The following is a 21,974-nucleotide window of genomic DNA, read 5'->3' on the forward strand; positions in this document are numbered from 1 at the left end:
CCCATTTGAAACAGGGCTCCAGGTCGGCCATCTTTATGGTCATAATTGAGGACAGGGTGCCATCCAATGCTAGGCTGTTTCTGGTCTTGGTTTTGTTCAGTCCCACAACTGAAAACACCCTCTCAAGAGCCTCTCAAATTCGTTGGCTCCTGTCACCTAGGGAAAATGCATCAAGAACACAATGGAAAAACATACCTTGATTTTCTATTTATTAAAACTGTAAGTATACTCTAGGTGGATCCATAAACAGTTCAGATAAAAATATGCAAAATTTGCAAAATGCATGACAATATATGCATGCGACAATTTTATAGCAACACAGCCAAGCCACACCTGCCAAATGGAAACACAAAAAATAAATTCTTTACCTTATGTTTCCGGGTTGCCATTTCAGTTTTGTCATGCAGGGATATCATTGGCATGGTCTGTCTTTTACATGACCCCCGGTGGGGGGCCCGGAGCCTCGCCGACCCAGCCACTACACCTTGGGGACCAGGACTCCGGAGCTGGCCCTCCCGCTGGGCCTGGACGTGAGTCTGTTCTGATGAGGTCGCTGCTTTTACCGCGTTCTCCGAGTCTGCTTCATCCCGTCATGTGTTGCATGCGGAACGCGTCCGTCGGCCCAGGTGCGTTTTGAGGCGTTTTACACACCTTGTTTTCACGGGTCCGTGCCCTTACGTCATCTAGCTCCATTCAGACTTTTCTTTCACTTTCTCCCAACTGCAGTTTAGAATCAGTAGGGAACGTGTCGCACGCGAGTTGATGAATGTGTTAAGAGTGTCCACTAGACCGCTAGAGATCCACTAGATTACACCCACTGCTGGTCCTCCACCAACACCAACCACCATAGCAGACCTCAGTCCTCACCAACCCATTTATACAACAGCAATTACTATTAACTCACCCATATCAGGATGTCCGCCCTCGACCCCCCCCCCTTTGGTCGCTGGGCCTAATGGCCTCTCACTGGGACAGCACCAGCACCCCGCCGTCCACCAGAGGGCGCCTGTACCTTTGGTTTCTCCACCACTCTCCCGACTAGCAGAACCTGCTCCTGAAAACAACAAGCAGAGTGATATCAGCACTGATTTAAATAATGAACAACCAAAACTGTTCACCTTTACTGCCCAAATTCAAACTCATCCTCACTCATCCCCTCCAATCACTGTTTTAAATGCAAAAAAAGTCTCCCCTTATCGTCTTTATTTTATTCACATTTGCATAAAATATCACATCTATTTCTTTTGATTATAGCTTTTTTGTTTTAAGGTTGCAAAAGCTACAGGTCCATCATTAGTTGCATTTGCCCGTGCATATCTTCCCTTGCACCACCAGATGGGGTGAAGGGACTGATCCTCTATCCCTAACCCTCACCCTGACCCTGACCCTAACCCTCACCCTCACCCTGACCCTCACCCTAACCCTGACCCTGACCCTCACCCTGACCCTCACCCTGACCCTGACCCTCACCCTGACCCTGACCCTCACCCTGACCCTGACCCTAACCCTCACCCTGACCCTGACCCTGACCCTGACCCTAACCCTCACCCTCACCCTGTCCCTGACCCTAACCCTCACCCTCACCATGACCCTGACCCTAACCCTCACCCTGACCCTGACCCTGACCCTAACCCTCACCCTGACCCTCACCCTAACCCTGACCCTGACCCTCACCCTGACCCTGACCCTAACCCTCACCCTCACCCTAACCCTAACCCTCACCCTGACCCTCACCCTGACCCTGACCCTCACCCTGACCCTGACCCTCACCCTGACCCTGACCCTAACCCTCACCCTGACCCTGACCCTGACCCTCACCCTGACCCTGAGCCTAACCCTCACCCTCACCCTGACCCTGACCCTCACCCTGACCCTGACCCTCACCCTGACCCTGACCCTCACCTGATCCTGAGCCCCGTTCCCACTCTAGTGGAGACACGGACACACACACACACACACACAGACACACACACACACACACACACGGACACACACGGACACACACACACACGGACACAAACACATACACACACACACACACACACACACACACAGACAACCAGCCCCCAACACACACCCCCTACCTCCACTCACCCACATCACCAAGACATACAACCGGCACCCCCCCATCAGAGGGTTAGACAGGGGAACACATGAGCAGAGTCCATTAAACCTGCTCCCCCCCCATACCTTCCACAGGGTGGAGCAGAACACGGACGACTGGCTGAAGCAGAACCTGCTTATTCTACAACAGCCCTCCACCTCACTTTAACCCCCTCCTTCTAATAACGCCCCCCCCCGCCCGGTACTTCCCTTAGCCCCCACCTTAGACCTCCCGGCCGGCAGAACGGTCCCCTCGGGGGCCCAGGTCCTCAACACGGCCCCCCACTCACTGAGGGGCCCGTTGACCTCACAGCGTTCACCCACCGCCACCCAGAGACAGCCCCCCACAGCTCCACACACACACTAACACACACCGGCTCAGCCACAATATATTAACTAATATATACACCTCCACACACACACACTAACACACACCGGCTCAGCCACAATATATTAACTAATATATACACCTCCACACACACACTAACACACACCGGCTCAGCCACAATATATTAATTAATACATACACCTCCACACACACATTAACACACACCGGCTCAGCCACAATATATTAACTAATATATACACCTCCACACACACACTAACACACACCGGCTCAGCCACAATATATTAACTAATATATACACCTCCACACACACACTAACACACACCGGCTCAGCCACAATATATTAACTAATATATACACCTCCACACACACATTAACACACATCGGCTCAGCCACAATATATTAATTAATATATACACCTCCACACACACACATTAACACACACCGGCTCAGACACAATATATTAACTAATATATACACCTCCACACACACACTAACACACACCGGCTCAGCCGCAATATATTAATTAATATATACACCTCCACACACATTAACACACATCGGCTCAGCCGCAATATATTAATTAATATATACACCTCCACACACACATTAACACACATCGGCTCAGCCGCAATATATTAATTAATATATACACCTCCACACACACATTAACACACACCGGCTCAGCCACAATATATTAATTAATACATACACCTCCACACACACACATTAACACACATCGGCTCAGCCACAATATATTAATTAATATATACACCTCCACACACACATTAACACACATCGGCTCAGCCACAATATATTAATTAATATATACACCTCCACACACACATTAACACACATCGGCTCAGCCACAATATATTAATTAATATATACACCTCCACACACACATTAACACACATCGGCTCAGCCACAATATATTAATTAAGATATACACCTCCACACACACATTAACACACATCGGCTCAGCCGCAATATATTAATTAATACATACACCTCCACACACACACATTAACATACATTGGCTCAGCCGCAATATATTAATTAATACATACACCTCCACACACACACATTAACACACATTGGCTCAGCCGCAATATATTAATGCATATATACGCCTCCACACACACATTAACACACATCGGCTCAGCCGCAATATATTAATTAATATATACGCCTCCACACACACACATTAACACACATCGGCTCAGCCACATAGTTACCCTGGTCTCCCCCTCAATAGAATTAGATCTCAGTCCACCCCCCACTCACTCTGTTCCTCCCCCTCCTGTAGATTCCACCAAGCAGCGGCCCCCACCACAGACCCGGACTGGTACAGGTACAGCGGAGAGACTCAATGAGGTGGCTGAACAGAACACCATGATGATGGGTCAAAGCAAAGGGAAATGTCCCACAAAGCAATCCCAATCTGAAGCCACCTCTAACAACACCAAGTCTCCTCCGCTGTCCGTCCAGTCCACGAGCACACCCTCACAGCGCACTGTGCAGCTTAGACTCCACCACGCCCTTAATTCAGCCACGTTAAGTCCCCTCACCATCACTCCCGAGCGCCGACGGCCGAGTGTAACCACCGACCCGAAGCCTCGACCGAACAAGACGGTATTCAAAATGACCAGACACGATCCTACGGGGCATAAAGTTAGTGATTGGACTATTTGATCCATCAATCCCATAGTGATCATCAGTGACTCAAATTTGAGTCGGATGCCTCCCCACACACACACAGACGTCCACATTGACAGTTATCCCGGTGCCAAATACCAACACATCACACAGATCTTAGATGAAAATCCTCCCGATTCACACACCAAGATTGTGGTGGTCGCTCTGGGCATCAACCATAGGGACAACCTGTTGGAGTCGACGACGGACAAACCCGCAGGCCACCATCTATGTCCCCATCATTCATTTCTCACATCATTTAGCTGCACCACATCAGACCCTATTAACACGACTTAATGCATTCATCACTACATAATATAACTCACCTTTTGAAATACACCACTCTGAATTCCACACAACTCACGACCACATACATTGGACAGCGGACACTGCATCACACATACCACAACATCGGCTGGCTCAGTTAAACTTCGGGCGGGGGCTACGTCCCAACAGGGACCACCCCGTCCCCAGGAATCTTATATTCTAAACCTATCCACCGTGTTCCATCTGTCAGGAACGGAGACTCAGCTGCTTCAGAGGGGCCTTAGTTTCATCCCCACCCCCCGTCCACCATTACAACCGGTCACTTAAATGAATAGAACCCTTCCATGGCCGTCCCGGTGGGCCCATTCCACCGTTTCAGGGGCCGCCCAGCTGGGATCCACCGCCGGGCGTCTTGTCGGAGAACCTCTCCACACTCCTCCGTACCAATAAACACACAGCCATACATAACCACTAATCAACACTTTAGAAACACCCAACACTACTGAACAAGAACATACGGCACTGGACACATGCCTAATTACAAACACATAGTCATTAAACCTGCAGACAAAGGGTCCAAAATAGATATCTTAGATACACAACAATACCTCTTAGAAGCACACACACAGTTAGGGAATCCATTACATTACAGACCCATACAGGATTCACTCCAATTGGCCACACAACATCAAATTCACAATATATTTGCTGACCTCCATAAATGTAAATACATCACACAAAGACAGAAAATATACTTAGACGGTCCAGACACTCAAACGCCTGTTTTATCTTCTGCCAAAGACCCACAAGGCGCCCGGGTCCTGGACGGTCCCTTTCTTAGTGCCGCCGGGGCGACCAATCATCTCCCACTGTGGGAGCGAGTCCTCTGCAGCAGCTGAGTTTATAGAGTACCACCTCAAGCCCATCTCCCGGAAACACCCCAGCTATCAAAGAAACCTACCACCTCATCCAAACACTGAATAACACACCGCTTTACACACAAGCCTTTTTATTTACAGTTGATCTAGATTCATTCTACACCAACATGGACATGGATCCTGGCCTGCGGGCTGTCCGCTCTGCACTCCTCCGGTACCCAGACCCCCGACAGCCCCCCCAGTCACCTGTTGGAGTCACTGACCATCAACCTGCAGGAAGGACTTCGTTTATAACAACAAGCATTACCTCCAGACACACGGGACGGCGGTGGGCAAGAGGTTCCCCCCCAGCTATGAGAACATCTACATGGCTGGGTTCATACTGTCGGTTCCTGGACGACATCTTCGGGCTCTGGCCACATAGCTTAGATCACTTTCTGCAATTCATACACATATTCAATACACATCACGCTACTATTAAGGTTAAATATACACAACATGCGCAACACATCAACACTTATTGTAATGCACTTATTGTAAGTCGCTTTGGATAAAAGCGTCTGCTAAATGCCCTAAATGTAAATGTCAATGTAAACATCGATTTGTAATCACAACTGTTTTTTTTCCCAGACACAAACGCACCACACACACCAGGGGTTCCTGCGCTCCATCTTGGCCGGCCAATGGCGGAGCTCGGGCCGGGGGCCTCCTCGGGGGACCCCCGCCGTCTGGGTCTTCGTCCCCCCCCTCCCCCTGCCCTAACCTTAACCCCTCCTCCCTCTGCCCTAACCTTAACCCCTCCTCCCCCTGCCCTAACCTTAACCCCTCCTCCCCCTGCCCTAACCTTAACCCCGCCTCCCCCTGCCCTAACCTTAACCCCGCCTCCCTCTGCCCTAACCTTAACCCTGCCTCCCCCTGCCCTAACCTTAACCCCTGGTCACCCACTCCGTCTCACCTTAACCCCTCGTCACCCACTCCGTCTCACCTTAACCCCTCGTCACCAACTCCGTCTCACCTTAACCCCTCGTCACCCACTCCGTCTCACCTTAACCCCTCGTCACCCACTCCGTCTCACCTTAACCCCTGGTCACCCTCTCCGTCTCACCTTAACCCCTCGTCACCCACTCCGTCTCACCTTAACCCCTCGTCACCCACTCCGTCTCACCTTAACCCGCCTGTGGCCTCCACTGCGGACCCCCACCACCTCCCTAACCCTAACCAGCTTCCCTCCTCTACGCCTCACCTTAACCGGCTCCCCTCCCACACTGGAGGGGCCGACTTAGGGTCCGCCCCCGTCCACAGGCCTGCTGAGGGGGGCCCCCACTAGGAGGGCCTGGATCCCTGAGTCAGGTGGTCTTCCCCAACAGGTTCCCTGAGGGGACCCCTGACATCAGGAGCGGAGACGATCGGGGGGGGGGCAGCCACACACACACATCATACCCCTCATCAGCACATTGACACCAAACATTACACACACTCCACACTGAAACACGCATCCACACGCACACAACACAACAATCCCACACTCTAGAATCATAAAATAATATCAGCTTACAGGAAAGTCCCGGGACCTCCAGGATGTCCTGGTGCGGGCCGCTTCTCCACAGATATTAGAAGCCCCCCCTGTCAACACCGAGGCCACTTTCAGCAGCTGGCGGTCTTCAGGAACCAGCACGCCTCCACCTCCAGCCCTGTTCCGCAAAAACTCACCATGCTGGACAAAAACATCATCTACGCCATCACATGCTCCGAATGCCACATCACATATGTCGGCGAAACAAAGCCCAGGATACTCATCAGACTTAAACAGCACTTATATACTATACACATAGGCACACTCAACACTCAAACGGTCCAACACTTCCAAACACACCCCATCACCTCACTATTCATCACCGGGCTGGAGATGAAGGCGTGCTGGTGGGACAGACAGAGGAAGGCGGCGGAGCATAGGTGGATAGCCAAGCTTAGGACCCTTCCCCCCTTGGGCCTGAACATCAGGGAGTAGGGGCCGCGCTGGGACGCTGCTGGGGGCGCTGGGGGGTCCTGGGACTCCTCCTTGGGGGTTCCCTGCATGGCGTCGGGTCCACTGTGTGTTTTAATATGTTGCATGTTTTTATCTTTACTGTGTGCTTCCTGTGCATCATTATTTAACTGAGGCCTTCCACCTCTTTCACTCCCCCATTTATTACAATGGAGGCTTCTTTTATGTGAAAGGATGGTATGAATGTGTGAATGGTTTTTGAATGTGTGAATGAGCACTTATTTTTCCCTGTGTGTTTTTAATACTTCTTGCATGCTTTTACCATGTTTTTATAGATATGTATATTTGTAAATTGTTACATTAAAGGGGTTCCTGTATTTTTCACCCATGAATTCCTCAGATTGCAGTGTGTGTAACGTGAGCGTTTGGCTGAACCCAAGTGCACAGACGGGCGAAGAGCGTGGAACAGTGTCAATCGTTTATTCAGATTCAGGATCGGCAGGCAGGATAGTCAGACAGTCGGGGATCAGGAGCAGGCAGGGTAGTCGGACAGGTGGGGATCAGGAACCGGCAGAATAGTCAGACAGGCGGGGATCCGGAGCAGGCTGGATAGTCAGACAGGCGAGGATCAGGAACAGGCAGGATAGTCAGACAGGGGAGGATCAGAGAGCAGGCAGGATAGTCAGACAGGCGAGGATCAGAGAGCAGGCAGGATAGGTGGTAGGTCAGGATTCGAATCGCGGGAAAGCACTGTGAAACACAAGAGACAATCTGGCAGGGAATGTTTGGGAGGAAGGGACTGATATAGGGGAAACACAGGTGAAGGTGGTTGGGTTAATTGGGAGTGATCAGGGTGGCAGGCAGGTGAATGGGAAAACCAGGGGCGGATCATGACAGTGTGCTCCTTTTTATTCCTATATTTTGTATTCATGTGCAAGATTTACTATTTATGAGAGAATGTGTATGGATGAGTCTGTATGCGTGGATAAATGTGTTTGTGTGTGTCTCTCTCTCTACACATATGTTTATATATGTGTATATAAATATATATATATATATTTTTTTTTTTATTTATATGCATGTTTGTGCGGTCTTCAGATCCCGCCCGTGTGTGTGTATTTGTGTGTGTGTCTGTGCGTGTGTGTGTGTGTATGTGTGTGTGTGTGTGTGTGTGTGTGTGTGTGTGTGTGTGTGTGTACTGTACCACATGAAGGCGGACGGCTGGGTGAAGGTGTATAAGGAGGACGTCTCAGAGCTGATCCACAGATACAGGAAGGACATGTTCTGACCTCTGACCTCCCACCTAGAGCCCCATGTGACCCGGCCAGAGGACGGGCTCTGACCTCTGACCTCCCACCTGGAGCCCCATGTGACCCGGCCAGAGGACGGGCTCTGACCTCTGACCTCCCACCTGGAGCCCAATGTGACCCGGCCAGAGGACGGGCTCTGACCTCTGACCTCCCCCCTGGAGCCCCATGTGACCCGGCCAGAGGACAGCCCTGACCTCTGACCTCCCACCTGTAGCCCCATGTGACCCGGCCAGAGGACGGGCCCTGACCTCTCACCTGGAGCCCCATGTGACCAGGCCAGAGGACGGGCCCTGACCTCTGACCTCCCACCTGGAGCCCCATTTGACCCGGCCAGAGGACGGGCTCTGACCTCTGACCTCCCACCTGGAGCCCCATGTGACCCGGCCAGAGGACGGGCTCTGACCTCTGACCTCCGACCTAGAGCCCCATGTGACCCGGCCAGAGGACGGGCTCTGACCTCTGACCTCCGACCTGGAGCCCCATGTGACCCGGCCAGAGGACGGGCTCTGACATCTGACCTCCGACCTGGAGCCCCAAGTGACCCGGCCAGAGGACGGGCTCTGACCTCTGACCTCCCACCTGGAGCCCCATGTGACCCGGCCAGAGGACGGGCTCTGACCTCTGACCTCCCACCTGGAGCCCCATGTGACCCGGCCAGAGGACGGGCTCTGACCTCTGACCTCCCCCCTGGAGCCCCATGTGACCCGGCCAGAGGACGGGCTCTGACCTCTGACCTCCGACCTGGAGCCCCATGTGACCCGGCCAGAGGACGGGCTCTGACATCTGACCTCCGACCTGGAGCCCCAAGTGACCCGGCCAGAGGACGGGCTCTGACATCTGACCTCCGACCTGGAGCCCCAAGTGACCCGGCCAGAGGACGGGCTCTGACCTCTGACCTCCCACCTGGAGCCCCATGTGACCCGGCCAGAGGACGGGCTCTGACCTCTGACCTCCCACCTGGAGCCCCATGTGACCCGGCCAGAGGACGGGCTCTGACCTCTGACCTCCCCCCTGGAGCCCCATGTGACCCGGCCAGAGGACGGGCTCTGACCTCTGACCTCCCCCCTGGAGCCCCATGTGACCCGGCCAGAGGACGGGCCCTGACCTCTGACCTCCCACCTGGAGCCCCATGTGACCCGGCCAGAGGACGGGCTCTGACCTCTGACCTCCCCCCTGGAGCCCCATGTGACCCGGCCAGAGGACGGGCTCCTGATCAACTCTCATCATCACATCACTCATGATCACCGAGCGTCGTGTCCAGGAATGTTTTAATAAAGCGCTGAGAGAAGAACGCTGGGACTCCTGTGAGCTCATTACACCAAACATACCCAACGCCTTTAGTTTCAGGACGTTTTCATCTACAAGCTTCAGTTAAAACCCCTAAACAGCATCGCTCTGGTACATTGGAACTCCCCTGAAAAGGTGATGAGTGATTAGTGACTTTTCCTTTGTTTTTCCTGACCTTCCAAGCCCTCTAAGACAGACTTCCAGTGGTGGCGTCAGATAAAACATGAAGTCTTGGATAAAGTGAAGAGAAGATTCAGTGAAGCCTGTTAAATGTGCATCCGAAAAGTTTATACACACAATTTCAATGTGTTTGAATCACACATTATAGCCAAGCTTGTGTTGTTAGTGTAGGATCAATAGGTCGATTAGTGAAGCTCCAGATTGACAGATTGAGGGAGACGGGGGGGGGAGACGGGGGGGAGAGAGAGACGGGGCGGGAGGGAGACAGGGGGGGAGAGGGAGACGGGGGGGAGAGGGAGACGGGGGGGGAGAGGGAGACGGGGGGGGGAGAGGGAGACGGGGGGGGGAGAGGGAGATGGGGGGGAGGGAGACGGGGGGAGAGGGAGACGGGGGGGGAGAGGGAGACGTGGGGGAGAGGGAGACGGGGGGTGAGGGAGACAGGGAGAGGGAGAGGGAGACGGGGGGGAGAGGGAGACGGGGGGGGAGGGAGACGGGGGGGAGAGGGAGACGGGGGGGAGAGGGAGACAGGGGGGAGAGGGAGACGGGGGGGGAGAGGGAGACGGGGGGGAGGGAGACGGGGGGGAGAGGGAGACAGGGGGGAGAGGGAGACGGGGGGCAGAGGGAGACGGGGGGGAGGGAGACGGAGACGGGGGAGAGGGAGAGGGGGGGAGAGGGAGACGGGGGGGAGAGGGAGACGGGGGGAGGGAGACGGGGGGAGAGGGAGAGGGGGGGAGAGGGAGAGGGGGGGAGAGGGAGACGGGGGGGAGAGGGAGACAGGGGGAGAGGGAGACGGGGGGGAGAGGGAGAGGGAGACGGGGGGAGAGGGAGAGGGAGACGGGGGGGAGAGGGAGAGGGAGACGGGGGGGAGAGGGAGACGGGGGGGAGGGAGACGGGGGGGAGGGAGACGGGGGGGAGAGGGAGACGGGGGGGGAGAGGGAGACGGGGGGAGAGGGAGACGGGGGGGAGGGAGACGGGGGGGAGGGAGACGGGGGGGAGAGGGAGACGGGGAGAGAAAGAGAGACAGAGTGTCCGTCCAGCTGTCTTTGGTTTCTTTCCACAACCGACAGAGACACTGAGAACCCCCCCAACCAAAGCCCAGGGAGGAAAAACATTTGTGGTTTTATTTATAATTTCTGATTAATATTAGGTCTGTCAAGCGATTAAAAAACATAATCTAATTAATTACAGGCTCTGTGATTCATTAATCTAAATTAATCTCATACTTACATTTTTCCGAGACGGTATTTCAAAAATAATTTAATTCAAGTAAATTACGGCAGATGAGTGTCTTTCATTAACATACGGTGCATGTTAAGATCAAATGAATAACATTTCCGTCTCACTCAGGATTCAATGCATCTCAGTCGAGTGTGGCTTGACGAGGCTGGCTGCTAGCGCCAGCTTCAGGGGCGGTGGCAGCTCGTACCTGCCAGCTTGCTACCAAACGTTTTGCGTTGAGGTGATATTTAAGGGTTGAAGAACTCCGGTGATAGGAAAATTCCTTACTACAGAGATTGCAGATAACGGTGTTCCTATCGACAGTTCCGTCTGGGAGTTTAAACTTTAACTTTCCGTGCACGGGGCCGAGCAGCGTTTTCTCGTCTGCCTCCATTTTGTTTCAACCCATATGACGCACCGGGTCAAAGGGCACTATAGAAGTGCGATTAATCTGCGTTAATTTTTTTTAACGCGTCATTTTCTGTGATTAATTAATCGGAATTAACGCGTTAATTTGACAGCCATAATTTATATATTATTTTTCTTAAGGCACTTATTGAAGCATTATTCACTAAAAAAACAAGAAATCATCGGCTGAACACAGGAGAACATTCAGTTGGATCCACCAAGTTGTTTATTGCAATTATGCTTCATTAACAAATACAACAGAAAAATAGTCCCTTTACTTGTACACAATAAACAGGAGGACTAAAACAATAGAAGCAGCAGACTTTACAAATCATCAACAGGTGTGCACATATCTTTAATAACTGAGCATGTTCTGCGGACGCTTGGTTCACATCAGAACACAAAAAATCAAGATTCAGTTTAAAGTAATTTACAACATGCAACATTATCCCATAGACCTCTTGGTTATTATTAATAAAATATAAAATCTGCTTTAAATCAGGTTGTTAATCAGGGTTATAACAAAAATGATATCAGAGCCCTTAAGACCAAAACTGGTGACGTCTGAAAATATACAAACATTTACCATCAATAGGTATTTTATATACATTTCAAATAATAAATGTGCTTCTCTAACTATGGGAGATCTTAAAAGTCTTTTCATGGTTTATCATACTATACTGTCTAGAAGAGGGAGAGAGAGGGAAAGAAAAAGAGAGAGAGAGAGAGAGAGAGAGAGGGGGAAAGAAAAAGAGAGAGAGAGGGAGAGAGAGGGAAAGAAAAAGAGAGGGAGAGAGGGAGAGAGAGAGAGAGAGACAGAGAGAGAGAGAGAGAGAGAGGGAAAGAAAGAGAGAGAGAGGGAGGGAGAGAGAGAGAGAGAGAGAAAGAAAAAGAGAGAGAGGGAGAGAGAGAGGGAGAGAGAGAGAGAGAGAGGGAGAGAGAGGGAAAGAAAAATAGATAGAGAGAGAAAAAAATAGAGAGAGAGAGAGGGAGAGAGAGACTATAACTGCCACAGAGACACTGAGTCATCAGTCCTCTCAGTGTGTGTGTGTGTGTGTGTGTGTGTGTGTGTGTGTGTGTGTGTGTTGTGTGTGTGTGTGTGTTGCAGCACTGCAGCCGACGGTCCTCCTCCCCCGCGCCCGCTTTTTTTTTTTCTACAACCGACACAGAGTCGCTGAGCTCCCCCTCTCCTCTTCCTCTGGGGTCCCCCTCTGCCATACCCCGACCCCAGGGAGGAGGTCCTCCTGGGTGAAGGAGGACCAGAAGGTGTGGAGGTGTGTCAGTGTGTCTGAGGACCCTCCTCCACCTGGGGACACTCTGTAGAAGGACAGAGAGCCAGCAGGCCGGTCCAGATACACTCCTACTCTGGTGGAGCCAGCGGGGGGGAGAGGGAGGGCTGTTCCTCTACGGTTGTACCAGGCAGAGTAACGATCATCAGAACAATAAAGACCCCAGGACTTGTTGTTCAGTCCAAGCCCGCTGTCATCACCCCCTCCTCTCCTTGTGATTCCTCTGTATGTCACTCCTATAACAACACCTCCTTCCCACTCTACCTCCCAGTAACAGCGGCCAGTCAGAGCCTCTCTACCCAACACCTGGTCCCAGGAGTCAAATCTCTCTGGGTGATCCGGATACGACTGGTCCTCTCCAACCCACGTCACCTTCCTGTTGTCCTCAGACAGAGAGAGGAGTCTGTGGGCCGTGTTGGGGTCCAGGGTGAGTTCACAGGCATCTGAGGGAGAACCAGACATGATGAGCTGCTGAACCGTTCTTCATCCTCATCATCATCATCACTAGTACTGTTCTCCTGCGCTCTTCTTCTTTTTATTCTCTTTCAGACTCTTTTTGTGATCGCTCTCTCTTCTTCAAACATTAACATAGAAAGACAAAAAAAATATATGATAGGTACTATATTGGAATCATGTGCTGTATATTTTCTAAGCAATAGGACACATTATGTTTAAGATAATTAAAGTTAAAGTTGATTGGAAATCCCATGTGTGTGTGAGTGGCTGTCCCAATCAAAACATTGAAACGAGGACAAATGTATAAAGTGCATTTACTCCCTCAGTATTTACTTCACATTAACATATCATACATCAAAATGTTCAGTATGATGAGTTGATTACACCCATGAAATATCTAAACAATATTTGTAACATCTTCCAAGATATTCCACTTTTGGATTTCCCAATACACATACATGGCCCTCAACCTTCAAAGGGACACCTGTGTAAAGAACAGACTGAAGGAGCTGAGCTCACATACAGGCTGGAGATGGACTGATGAACCATAGAACTGGTTCATTTATTATAGACATCTACTCAGACATACACCTGCTCACCTACACATACATATACACATCACTGGGGGCACTTGGCTAGGATTCATATCTATATCATCATACACACACAGACAGGCTGGAGATGGACTGATGAACCATAGAACTGCTTCATACATCAGGCATGTATTTATTCATGTGTGCATAAGTACACATAGTATAAATACACACTATATATATACAGTATAGTTTGTATCTGTGTGTGTGTGTGTGTTTGTGTTTGTCTGACTGTGTGTATATGTGTGTGTTTGTGTGTGTGTGTCTGTGTGTGTGTGTGTGTGCATGCGTGCGTCCGTGCGTGTGTGGGTGCGTGCGTGCGTGGGTGCGTGCTATGAATACATCAACAACAGTGTTATGAATACATCAACAACAGTGTTATGAATACATCAACAACAGTGTTATGAATAAATCAACAACAGTGTTATGAATACATCAACAACAGTGTTATGAATACATCAACAACAGTGTTATGAATACATCAACAACAGTGTTATGAATACATCAACAACAACGTTATGAATACATCAACAACAGTGTTATGAATATATCAACAACAGTGTTATGAATATATCAACAACAGTGTTATGAATATATCAACAACAGTGTTATGAATACATCAACAACAGTGTTATGAATATATCAACAACAGTGTTATGAATACATCATCAACAACATTATGAATACATCATCAACAAACACCTCTCTTTGGATCCAGGACTTACCAAAGACAAGCAGTTGAGCGCTGTGATTGGCCATGCCAGCGCTGTTGCTCGCCATGCAGCAGACCGTGTTCACGCCATACCCCACCCCTCTGACGATGAGGAAGCCCCTCTCCACCCAGGCCTCTGATTGGTCGTCTGTGCCGTCCCTCTCCAGGGGCCTGCCGTTGTGGAGCCACTCTACTGTGGGCTCGGGCGTGCCGCCGGCGTGGCAGGTATAGCGGGCCGTTTGGCCCACGGGCAACACGTGGGTAGAGGAGTGGAACTCTGTGATGCTGGGGGCCTCCTCCTCCGTGGGCACCACTGAACCTGAAGAAAGCAGGAGGAGAGGAGTGAACGTTTACAACACGGATCTAGAGATGCAGCGTCAGACACTCCCTTCACTCTGTCCTAACACCTGTCCACTAGAGGGCGACCCAGGGGATTCACCCCCAGTATTCTCGCCTGCCTCTTCATACAGGATTGAATATCACAGCAGTGTCTACAAAGATCTCCCAGGGAGGGGAAGTCACTCCAGCGCAGAGATTAACGAGGCGGGGGCGGAGCTTGCAGAGAAGAACGCAAAACCGTTAAGCAGCTCAAAGAGAAACTAGTGCAAGTGAACCCAGAAAGGGTTGACCCTTGTGACCTGACATGAGGAGACCGCAATAGAAACATGACCTTAGTAGACCACGATAGAAACCTTACCTTAGTAGACCACAATAGAAACCTGACCTCAATAGACCACAATAGAAACATGACCTCAATAGACCACAATAGTAACCTGACCTCAATAGACCACGATAGAAACCAGACCTTAGTAGACCACAATAGAAACATGACCTCAGTAGACCACAATAGAAACCTGAACTCAATAGACCACGATAGAAACATGACGTAAATAGACCACGATAGAAACCTGACCTTAGTAGACCACAATAGAAACCTGACCTTAGTAGACAACAATATAAACATGACTTTGGTAGACCACGATAGAAACCTGACCTTAGTAGACCACGATAGAAACCTGACCTCAATAGACCGCAATAGAAACCTGACCTCAATAGACCACGATAGAAACCTGACCTCAGTCGACCACAATAGAAACCTGACCTCAATAGACCACAATAGAAACCTGGCCTCAATAGACCACGATAGAAACATGGCCTCAGTAGACCACAATAGAAACCTGACCTTGGTAGACCACAATAGAAACATGACCTCAGTAGACCACAATAGAAACATGACCTCAGTAGACCACAATAGAAACATGACCTCAGTAGACCACAATAGAAACATGACCTCAGTAGACCACAATAGAAACCTGACCTCAGTAGACCACAATAGAAACCTTACCTTAGTAGACCTAAACACATCCAACAACCTTTCAACTCTTAAAGAGTGTATTTACTGTATCTACGGCACAGAGAACAGAAAGGAGGAACCGTTCTCCACTCATGAACACAAACAAAGTCTGCGGACCCTCTTTGTTCAGCTCAGCCTCCAGATGATCCAGGTCTACGCTCTTCTCACAGATCCAGTGGTGCTGTCTGTAACACGGTTCTTCAGACCAGCCGTCCTCCCCTGCCACGACACAGTCTCTTGCTCCGCCGTCATCGCGTGGTTTGACGTGTCTCCAACTGAGAACCACGAGGAGGAGACAGAGGAGGTCACTCTGTCACTCTCAGAGAAGAGATGCTGCTGAATAGAGTCTTCAGCCTTACCTTGAGGTCATGGGGGTACCATCCACCCACTTGAAGGTCCCCTCTGTCTCTCGATCACTCAGTCCAATCCAGGAAGGACCCATCAATCTGCTGACAAACACCTGTTTCCAAAGGTAATAGCATTTGTTGTCATGACCACAAAGTACACACACACACACCAGACACACACACAAAATCTCTCTCTCTCTCTTACTTATTCACTCACACAAACAATATGTCTCTCCAACACACACACACACACACACACACACACACACACACACACACACACACACACACACACACACACACACCAGTTCTTCTCTGCTGTTGATGACCACCAGGTCTGCCTTCCTCTGCAGACAGTCTTCTCTACTGGCCCTCCAGCCCTTCTTAGTAGTAGAAATAAGGTAGAAACTCTTGTCGTGAAACATCCAGCCCTGAAGTGTAAATTCATCTGTTGAATGTAAAAGAAAATCCTGAACAAACAGAGAACTGCTTATCTTACGGTCTTCACACAACCCTGAGACCTGACCTTAACAGACCACATAGAAGCATGACCTTAATAGACGACAATAGAAACCTGACCTTAGTAGACCACAATATGAATCACAAAAGCAGAGGGTGTTTTTGAAATGAATGTTAATGACACGATTGATTTAATAACTTGGATAAAACCCTCACCGAGTTCACCCAGTAAGTGCTCTCTCCCCTCCCTCCAGGGTGACGGTGAGTCTAGAACAGGACAGAGGAATACAGAAGATAAGAGCTCTAAAACAGAACGACATCGTCTCTAAACATCACAGGACCCACAGCCAACCAAACACAAAGTCCATAATATTAATACTAATTCAAATAGCAATAACTACAGTCATCAATATCATTATCATTGCTATTGTTACAATTATTCATTTTAGAAGCACAAATTCTAACAAAAACAATAATGATCATTATCATTGCTACTATTACAACTAGAGGATGAGCGCGCGCAGTGCACCTCTAGTTGTAATTAAACCCATAGCTATAATGTGGAAACCCCAGTCGATATTGTATTTCATTTCTGAGTGCATAATATAACAACATTTTGCCTATAATGTTACAACGTATAACATTTCGGTTCAGCTATTACGTAAAGAAGCAAGCCTAATAATTGTCTCTTTAGTTATGAACCGAGCATCCTTTGTCCATTGTCCCCCACGGCCGATAACCACCGCTGTCTCCACCTGTTGTGGAAGAGGGAGAGACGTGGAGAACCCGACGGTCGGTTCATTATATTGTAATGACCACGGAAGAGGCAGTGGATGAAGTATTGATTAGACAGAGATTTATGAGATACCAACGCCAATAAACTGTTGGAACACACAAGACCGGTAACCATAGCAACGGCGGTAAACAAACCCCTCGAAGCCCAATCCCCACGCGCTACGGCCATCCGGAGCTCACACAGCTTTTGGCCCTGATATTATATATTAAATTATATAATATTATATACTATTATAGAGCTCCGGGAGGGCAAACGGCAACCATCCCTTTCTCCTCCATGCTGCGGTTCAACCCGGACTGCACCGCAGGGAATGGTTGGCCGGTTGAACGCTGATTGGCTGTTACGTTACGTCCCTCAGTGGCCACGCTGTTGAACGCTGATTGGCTGTTACGTTTACGTCCCTCAGTGGCCACGCTGTTGAACGCTGATTGACTGTTACGTTACGTCCCTCAGTGGCCACGCTGTTGAATGCTGATTGGCTGTCTTTGCTGGCGAGCGAAAGTGTCGCGCTGCAAAACCAGTAAACGCGCTCGCACGTGCCGGGCAAAAGTGTCGCGGGTTTTCTGTAGCAAAAAATTTGCCCGATTCACGTCTCTCCGTTGACGTTGTACGGAACCGTGTCGCCCCTTCGCGTTGGATGTGAACGCTCCTTCACTTGTGCGACAGGCCTGCTATTATATAGCAGGGAGATGTTTAAAAACATATCGTCTTACCTGGGCGAGTGTCGCTGCGGTGTGTTCGCGTGCGTGTGTGTTCTTACCTGCGCGTGGGTCGATGGCGGAGCCGTTATGTTTAAAGACATAACCTCTTACCTGGGCGAGTGTGTTGCTGCCTTTGTCTTGACGTGCGGTGTGTGCACTAGTGTTGACTCGTTCGCGAACGATCAGTTCGAATGAACGAATCGTTAAGACGAACGAACTGAACTGGTTCCTCTCTCTCGTTCGCTTAGTTCGTCTCGTTCGCCTCGTTCGTTCTCAGAGTCGACTCCTCCCAGACCCACTAGTCGCTGACTCGCTGACAGTTCGTTCACTCACTGTGTGAGTGTTGAGGAGGGACTGACAGAGAGACGTCACGACTCACGAGAGTCAGCCAATCGTATGCTGTTCTAGGACTGAGTCTAGGACGCTCTCGTTGAATTTTAGTCAATGAGAAACAGAAATCAACAGGTTTAATGGGGAAAAAACAAATGGGCTTAGTGAGCGAGCTATCTATTATTCACATTGGCCATCTGTTGCATGGACGTATTTAAAGGATGCATTGTACATATTTATAATTCGAAATTCGTCCCAGCCTTTATACCACATTTTTCACAACCTACCAGCTCTCGTTGTGAAGACTACTCACCGCGCAATTCGTTTCAATGGAAATCGCGACAGTATACTTTCAACATAAAGTGTACATATTTATCATTTGAAATTCGTCCCAGCCTTTATACCAGAAACTCTAGAGTCTATACTGTAGCGACCCTGGGACATTTAAAGAGTTTGTGTGTTATGTGTTGCATTGTATTTCGTTGTCCGTTATGCCAGTTGTTCTCTGTGCATGCATTGGATGTTCTTCTTGTCAATCAGTGTGGGGGGCGAATCATCAGGTCAGCTGGGGGAGGGCCTTGGGAGAACAGGAGGGTGGGGGCTTGCACGTTGAAGGGACCGGGTTGGGGGGTTGCCCGGGTAACCGGTTGTTGTTAGTGTGGCTTTTTGCCGTTGGTTACGGGTTTTCAGTGACCTGGTTTGTCACCGGCGAGGTCATTACAATAGCGTATAACTGCGTTGTCTGATGACAGTTTAATGCATTTTTCACAATTAACCAGCTCTCGTTTTGAAGGCAGTGTTAATTTTGGCAGCTAGATTTAGTCTTTGGCTGCACAGGGTTCTGTTTATGGGAGCCTAAAACACCCGGGACACCCACCATCATTGCTAAATCAAGTCTATTATTTTGCTGATATGTCAAACATCCAATAATCAACTACACCCCCCATCCCGCTGCGTTTGTTTAAAGTTGTAATGTTGACGTATGAGAATGAGAATGAGGGAGGCGTTGAGTCTGAGCCGTTTATTCCATGATTCTACCGGAAACTCGACTGAACCGGAAACTTGACTGAACGAACGAACGAACTAACGAACGAGGGGCTGAGTCTGACTGACTCAGAGAACCGTGTATGATTCGATTCACCGCTACCGGAAACTCGACTGAACGAACGAACGATTCGCGAACGACTTCCCTTGGCGAACTGAATCACGCGAACTGGTTCGCGGAAATTAATCAATAAATCCATCTCTAGTGTGCACGTGTGTGTGTCTGTGCTTCCGTGTATGTTTGTGCGCATGTGCGGTGTGTGGAAATTTCTGAGCGCAATATAAAATAACATTTTTCCTATAATGTTAAAACAAATAACATATTGGTTCACCTATTACGTAATGAAGCAAGCATAATAATTTTCTCTTTACTTCATGAAGCAAGCATAAAAATTTTAAGTTCGCCACATTTGTATATAAGAAGATTCGACCCTGAGGGTAATTCACACTTGATGCTTTATGTGCGGACATCGATGTCATTCAGACATCAGTAGAATCAAGGGGGGTGGGCTTGCAAGGGGCGGGATATGACGTACGGTCTAAGTTCGCAAGAGGCGGGATAAGTGCGGCCGCTGACACTGTATTTTTTTTTGGTTTGACCGCAGACAGCAAAAAAAAAGGCATCGCGAACGACTGTGTTACCGGAGAAGGACAGCGTATTTTATTGCTTAAAGGTCCCATGGCATGAAAATCTCACTTTATGAGGTTTTCTAACATTAATATGAGTTCCCCTAGCCTGCCTATCGTCTCCCAGTGGCTAAAACTTGTGTTCGGTGTAAAACGAGCACTAGGTACCCTGCTCGCCTTTGAAAAAATGGAAGCTCAGGCGTGCTGATTTGGAATGTGGCCCCATATGTCGTCATAAGGGGCCAAGTTACCTCCCCTTTCTCTGCCTTGCCTGCCCAGAGAATTTGACCTGCCAATCAGACAATGAGCTATGACCATGCGAGCGTCACATGTGTGGCGCTTTGTAGTTGCTATAACCGTTCTGCTTTGATGTTATGGCGCATAAAACGTTGGTTCATTGACATCTCTGGTATTTCCACAACGAGACTCGTAGTGGGGGTTATCTCCGCCATAGTTGAGAAGGAATTGGGGGAAAGGAACTTTGGCTTGACTCCCTGAAGTACATGAACCACGACATGGAGGAGAAAGGGATTGTCTCCCACCGGTGCCCCGCTGCCCGCAGCCCGCTGCCGCGAGGCACCACCACCACATAGCACCACCACCACATAGAACCACCACCACATAGCATCACCGCCACAAAGCACCATCGCCACAAAGCACGACCGCCCGGCGGCGGGCAACCGGCAGCGGGCAGCCGGCAGCCGCCAGCGCACGGTTCAGTCTACTTAAAATTGACGTGGAAGTGGAAGAACCAGAGATTGGAGAACCCGACGCAGTCGTTTGTGATTCATAATATCGTCTGGAGGCGCACACAGCTTTTGGCCATGATAATATGTATTATATGATATAGATTTCTATGTATTATATGATATTATTTAGATGTAGAGCTCCAGGACTGTAACGCAAGTGCTGTACACTTCCTTGTTATTTGGAAAACCCTTCTGCTGTTGGTGTTATGGAGCATAACACGTCGGACTCTCGTCTCTGGTATTTCACAACGAGACTCGTAGTGGGGGTTATCTCAGCCATGGTTGAGAGAAATTGGGGGAAAGGAACTTTGGCTTTTCCCCCTGAAGTACATGAACCACGACATGGAGGAGAAAGGGATTGTTGCCCGTGAATGTCTCCCGCTTGAGCCCCGCTTCCCGCTGCCAAGGGACCACCACCTCGTTGCTGCAGGAGGCGGTGGTGCCTAAGCACTGACCGCTGCCGAGGCAGCGAGACCACCGCGGTCAACATTCTCTTTCTCCTCCATGTCGTGGTTCAGTCTACTTCAGATTGATGTGGACGTGGAAGAACCAGAGACGTCGGAGAACCCAACGCGGTCGTTTGAGATTCATAATATCGTTTGGAGGCTCACACAGCTTTTGGCCCTGATAATATATATTATATGATTTAGATATCTACGTATAATGTGATATTATTTAGATATAGAGCTCCAAGACTCCCGCCGGAGCACCCGGAGTGTTCTAGAATATTTACAGAACACGGCCAAAGGCTGTGTGCGCCTCGCCATTGCGATACATCCATTGTAAACAGAGCACATGGTACTGTGGCCGCAAGCTGCTCAGGGCCACACCCCCACCC

General features: G+C 49.7%; 1 protein-coding gene across 1 annotated transcript in view; it reads right to left on the reverse strand.

The window, feature by feature from the left end:
- Positions 1-11,877: 11,877 nt before the first annotated feature.
- The window catches only part of LOC307085283 (uncharacterized protein), a 12,882-nt gene continuing 2,785 nt past the window's right edge, over positions 11,878-21,974 (reverse strand). The window contains exons 4-9 of the mRNA XM_079750005.1: positions 17,106-17,156; positions 16,736-16,878; positions 16,443-16,543; positions 16,201-16,358; positions 14,743-15,048; positions 11,878-13,411 (exon numbers count right to left, since the gene is read on the reverse strand). Of these exons, the coding sequence (XP_079606131.1) occupies positions 12,834-13,411; positions 14,743-15,048; positions 16,201-16,358; positions 16,443-16,543; positions 16,736-16,878; positions 17,106-17,156 (1,337 nt within the window). The 3' untranslated portion in view covers positions 11,878-12,833. The remainder of the gene's footprint in view (positions 13,412-14,742; positions 15,049-16,200; positions 16,359-16,442; positions 16,544-16,735; positions 16,879-17,105; positions 17,157-21,974) is intronic.

This window comes from Pollachius pollachius (genome assembly GCF_949987615.1).
Source record: "Pollachius pollachius genome assembly, chromosome: 13".
Lineage (NCBI taxonomy): Eukaryota > Metazoa > Chordata > Actinopteri > Gadiformes > Gadidae > Pollachius > Pollachius pollachius.